At 39.6% G+C, this 5,419-nt stretch overlaps 1 protein-coding gene across 1 annotated transcript in view; it reads left to right on the forward strand.

Moving 5' to 3' along the window:
• LOC107656176 (diacylglycerol kinase zeta-like) overlaps window positions 1-5,419 on the forward strand; it is a 50,571-nt gene that overhangs the window by 4,336 nt on the left and 40,816 nt on the right. The window contains exons 6-13 of the mRNA XM_016443914.1: window positions 1,050-1,106; window positions 2,397-2,465; window positions 2,593-2,664; window positions 2,758-2,874; window positions 3,457-3,528; window positions 3,647-3,742; window positions 3,882-3,964; window positions 4,194-4,254. Coding sequence (XP_016299400.1) covers window positions 1,050-1,106; window positions 2,397-2,465; window positions 2,593-2,664; window positions 2,758-2,874; window positions 3,457-3,528; window positions 3,647-3,742; window positions 3,882-3,964; window positions 4,194-4,254 — 627 coding nt within the window. The remainder of the gene's footprint in view (window positions 1-1,049; window positions 1,107-2,396; window positions 2,466-2,592; window positions 2,665-2,757; window positions 2,875-3,456; window positions 3,529-3,646; window positions 3,743-3,881; window positions 3,965-4,193; window positions 4,255-5,419) is intronic.

Raw genomic sequence — 5,419 nt, forward strand, 5'->3', positions numbered from 1 at the left:
TATGCACTGCAAACGGAGTAATGTGAACCTGGCATTATGTGTGTGCGCTGCGAGTGTGCATGAGCACACTGTCTACAGGAGAGCGCACGAGCGCTGAATGGTTAAACACTGGCAAGAATTAAAAAGAAATGCAATTTATCAAGTTTAGTGACGACGTGACACTGCCTCGACTGTGCAAGTGACAATTCCTGTGTCAACTGTGCAGCATGCAGCTCTCTTATAGACAGACTCGATGTGTGGTGATTTGAATCAATTTGCGTATTTTGAGAGAGAGCGAGAGCGCGCGGTGATTCACTCACGCTGTTTGTGAAATTACGTCTCACACAAGGTTTTCAAATTACTTTATAAGTTATTTAATGAAGAAATATGAAGGTGAGTACCTCACCTTCAGCATTATAATTGTTTCACCCAGGCCGGACAGAGACAGACGGTGCCGCTGCATGTCGTGCCAAACCTCTCACGGCAGCGTCATCAGCTTGAGATCGGTTTTTTGAGATCGGCCTTTAAGAGACCGCCGATCAAACATCCCAACGTGATTATCGGCAGATAGTGATCGGTAGCCGATCAATCTGAGCACCCCTACTTGTTAGTACCTAAATCACTATCAGTGTGATTGGGCAAGTCAGTGTCGGGTTGGTGGAGTTTTGTTTTATCCACGAGGCACAGATCCTGTTGAATCTGGCTGGTGTCTTCCAACAGTTTATGCCTGGAATGTGGGGCTGATTGTGGTGAAATGATGTTTGATCAGGGATGATTTTAATCATACTTCACACACTAATCAGTTTAACAAACTCAGAGAAGACTTAAAGGTAAGTGGTGCTTCTGGTGTTTGTTCTGTTCTCATACGCTTTTAAAATTCCAAAATTTATTTTTCCCTCTTTAGAAGTATTGAGCTCAGTTGGGAATCTCCAAATCTGAGCTTGTTTTCTGGAAAACAATCCATCAGTTTGTGGTTTTGATGAGCTACTGTATGTTTCATTCTTAGGGTTTAAATTAGGGTAAATACTGAATAGTATTGTAGAAAATAAGATTTTTTCATTTTCTTTCAGATAAACTTCAGATGTAAACCATCTTTCAGGGAGTCCGGTTCACGGAACATCCGGGAAGTGAGTTTCTTCTTTTCCTCTTCTTTATTTTATTTTTTAAATATCTCTTCCATTCTGCCTGTTTTCCGATTCTGTCAAACTTATTGCTGTAAAACCTTCATAGCTCGATATAAACAGCCAACAGCAGTCTGCTAAGAGACCGTTTTTATTATTAAGATAATAAGTTCTTCATTTTCTTCATTGTTATTTGTAAGTTTAAGATGTATAAGTAGCTGTCTGAATGACCCCAGACTGTTTTACACACACACTTTAGGGGCAGGTGCTGTTTGCTGTTTAAATCTTTCTTTTACCCTTTTTACCCTCTGTTTTCCTTTTTACACATCCCCTCTGTTGCTCTCACTGCTGTAATCCATCCCACGTCTCATCATCCCTATCTCTCCATTGCACTTCTGCTCCCTCTGTGTTCCCTGTCTCTTCCTTGTTTCCCATCTTGCCTTGGTGGGTTAGCATACCTGGCGACGCAGAGCTTTCAGAGGTTGCCGTGCTTTGGAGCAAATGAGGGGTGCTGCAGCTAAATGTAGTGCGCACACCTCTATCACACAGGTATCACACACACACCTTTCTTTACTTGGCTAAATGAGGGCTTGCGCATTTTTTTTGCGCATAATTACAATTACTACAAACGAACTAGTTAGTTAAAATTAGAATTTTTTCGTGTTTACAACAAATACTGTAGATAATGATCAACAAATAAATTTAGTATATGTAAATGAACATTGTGCGAAAGTTTCAAATCTGTTTGTACTCTCTGAAGTAACGCAAGTGTGGGAAGTGTGTCAGAAACTGAACAGTGCATTATAGTTATTATAAGGGGGATTACAGTTCGCTCTATTTTCTGTAATCATGTCACATCTGTGCCACTCACTTCTGGTACAGACATTGTGTAAGCCCAAACTATAACATTTAACCCTAAAAGACAACTTAAAACTACAAAAACGTATATAATTAATTTATACTTAATTTTTATAACTTAAAAAAATCTGAATGATCTTTCGTATGGGTATTTCTAAGGGAGTTTGTACCCAAAGTATTTAAGTATTCATTTTCCAACACTCACACAGGCATTTCATCATGGCGTTCAACTCATTTACAGACATTTTGAATACATCTCCAGAGGTTTTCTGTTCTCATGATTTCTGTTCTGCTGTCTTCTCCTTCAGATTTTATCTTGATGCCCCACAGCATAACCCCACAACATTACTGGTTTGATGTGGCATTTTTAGCACAGATTGTCATAATCTGTGAATGGCACAGCTATATGAGATCGTGTGTGTTTTTTTTTTATGGCAGCCAGCAATAGTGCGACACCACTGGGTCCATCGGGGAAGACAAGAGGGCAAATGCAAACAGTGTGGAAAGGTGGGTCTAATAGATCACAAGTGTTCAGACATAATCTGTTTGAGACATTACATATATTACATGTACATTTCAAAAGTCTAATGAATGAAGACTTAAGTTTATGACAGAATCTGATCTCCACCTACAGGGCTTTCAGCAGAAATTTGCCTTTCACAGTAAAGAGATTGTAGCCATTAGCTGCTCCTGGTGCAAACAAGCAGTAAGTCTCTCAGGCTTTATGCAATAGTGTGTTGTCGTACTGTAGAGTATGTAAATGTGTGTAACTTTCCTCTCTTTCTCTGTCTGTCTGCAGTATCATAATAAGGTGACATGCTTTATGCTGCAGCAAATAGAAGAACCGTGTTCATTAGGAGCACATGCCGCCGTTATAGTACCTCCTACCTGGATCATACGGGTTCGCCGACCTCAGGTATTACACATTACTTCTCTATTAGGATTGTTGGGCAGTTGTATTGGAAACATCCACAAGTCGAATTAGATAATGAATTGAATTTGGTGGCTGTGTAAATTATTAAGCAGTGCTATCAGCATCTCTATGGCTAAATTAAATGTAAAACGTGAGATGTAAACACCTTCGGTACAAACCCCAAGGCATTCTGGCTGCAATTTCTGCACATTTTAAAATCGTGGTGTAGTATTACTTTTTCAAACGTTTTTTAAGAAATGTTCTGCTCTGTTTTACTATGTTCTGAAATGTTTTTGTCTTCTTGAATTGTTTAAAAACTCCAACATACAAAATGTATGAGACAGCATTCTTTGTTCAGCACTCAATTAGAATAAGTAAAAAGTTTAAAGAAAAAAATGGCAGTTGTGTTCTGTGTTTTCCATGAATTTTAAACGCTCAGAAACTGTATAGAACCAGAGAGCATTTTTATGCTGAAATGTAAATCTTTTCATCCACAGGTACTGTAGTTTTCCATTGTGTTTCTAATGATTGTGATTTCGCTGTGGAGTGCTTTTGTAATGTTATTGTGCTACTTTTTAATCGTAGTCCTCACTAAAGTCAAGCAAAAAGAAGAAACGAACGTCTTTCAAACGCAAATCCAGCAAGAAAGGAGCAGAGGTATGAGTACAACCAAGTAATTGTTTAGTTTGCCCAGAGGATGATTCAATTAAATAAACAACTTTTTTGGGGGATTTGACATATTCACCCCAGTCACTTTCTTTTTCTTCTTTTCCAGGAGGCTCGATGGAAGCCCTTCATTGTGAGACCTATTCCCTCTCAACTCTTGAAGCCACTGCTGGTGTTTGTAAACCCAAAGAGTGGAGGAAACCAGGTATTATTATAACATGCTATAGCGAAAATAAGAAGTAATTATTTAGTATTAATTATATTAATAATAATTAAATAAAACACAAAAATAATAATCACCTATATCAACTTTTCCCCCTCTGTTCTCTCTCATTTTCTCTCAGGGAGCTAAAATCATCCAGTCCTTTCTGTGGTGTCTGAACCCTCGACAGGTTTTTGATCTCAGTCAGGGGGGTCCTCAGGAAGGGTCAGTACCTGCATGTGGAATACTTCACAACGGGGGTTCCCTGTTTTTGTTATCCGAACCCCTTTAACAGCTTTTATTAGCTTCTCATCAACAAAAGCAGTTAGTTCCATCACGGTTCGTAGGGTAGCTCTGCTTCAGAAGAACAATACTTATCTGTCCCATTGTTATGATGTGTTTCAATAAGATGATTGATATTTTTATGTATATTCATTCTTTTTATATGTTTTAGCTTGGAGATGTATCGCAAAGTTCACAACTTGAGAATTTTGGCCTGTGGTGGGGATGGCACGGTGAGTGAGTGAGTGTATGTGTGCATGTCTATATGTGACAAAATAATCTGCTAAGAAATAGTCTGTAATCACCTTGTGTAGCTGTTAGGCGAATGCATACTGTAGGAATTATGAACCCCTCCAGCAAGGAGGCGGCACTGCAGTCTTATCTCCCAGCCTGTGAGCGGCGTGAGAGATGATTCTCTTGAGTCATAATACTATTCACTATTCAGATGAGTCATGTGTTGGAGGAGTTTTCTGACATATAGTGCTGATGTGTGTGTCCTGGTTTACCCCATGCTGTCACATCTCCATAATCCGTTTGTGTGAGTAATTAAGAGTGTTAAAGTGGAATCTGAACGTGGTCATATTTCATACCCTGTGACTCTGATCCATGAGAGAGAAGTTTGGGAATAATGCCTTAAGCCCAACTGAAATAAGGAGTTTTAATCCACCCTTCCCATCAGTCGTCTTTTGTACAGTATAAAAACCATTACGCCTATGGGGAGTCCCCACAAGGATAGTGAACCAGACGTGTGTGTGTATGTGACAAAATAATCTGCTAAGAAATAGTCTTGTGATCACCTTTTGTTGATATTAGGGGAATGGTTTATGTAGGAATTATGAACCCCTCCAGCAGGGGGCGGCACTGCAGTCTTATCTCCTAGCCTGTGAGCGTTGCGAGAGATGATTCTCCTTAGTCATAATAGTCAAGTCAAGTCAAGTCACCTTTATTTATATAGCGCTTTTAACAATACAGATTGTGTCAAAGCAAGGAGGCGGCACTGCAGTCTTATCTCCCAGCCTGTGAGCGGCGTGAGAGATGATTCTCTTGAGTCATAATACTATTCACTATTCAGATGAGTCATGTGTTGGAGGAGTTTTCTGACATATAGTGCTGATGTGTGTGTCCTGGTTTACCCCATGCTGTCACATCTCCATAATCCGTTTGTGTGAGTAATTAAGAGTGTTAAAGTGGAATCTGAACGTGGTCATATTTCATACCCTGTGACTCTGATCCATGAGAGAGAAGTTTGGGAATAATGCCTTAAGCCCAACTGAAATGAGTTTTAATCCACCCTTCCCATCACTCGTCTTCCACCCTGCTGAACTGCTGTTTTCTGAGTTCAACATTCCATATATTCATATTAGGGGTCGACCGATATGTGTTTTTCAAGGCCGATGA

The sequence above is a fragment of the Sinocyclocheilus anshuiensis genome, unplaced genomic scaffold (genome assembly GCF_001515605.1).
Source record: "Sinocyclocheilus anshuiensis isolate Anshui unplaced genomic scaffold, SAMN03320099.WGS_v1.1 scaffold1429, whole genome shotgun sequence".
NCBI classification, from domain to species: domain Eukaryota; kingdom Metazoa; phylum Chordata; class Actinopteri; order Cypriniformes; family Cyprinidae; genus Sinocyclocheilus; species Sinocyclocheilus anshuiensis.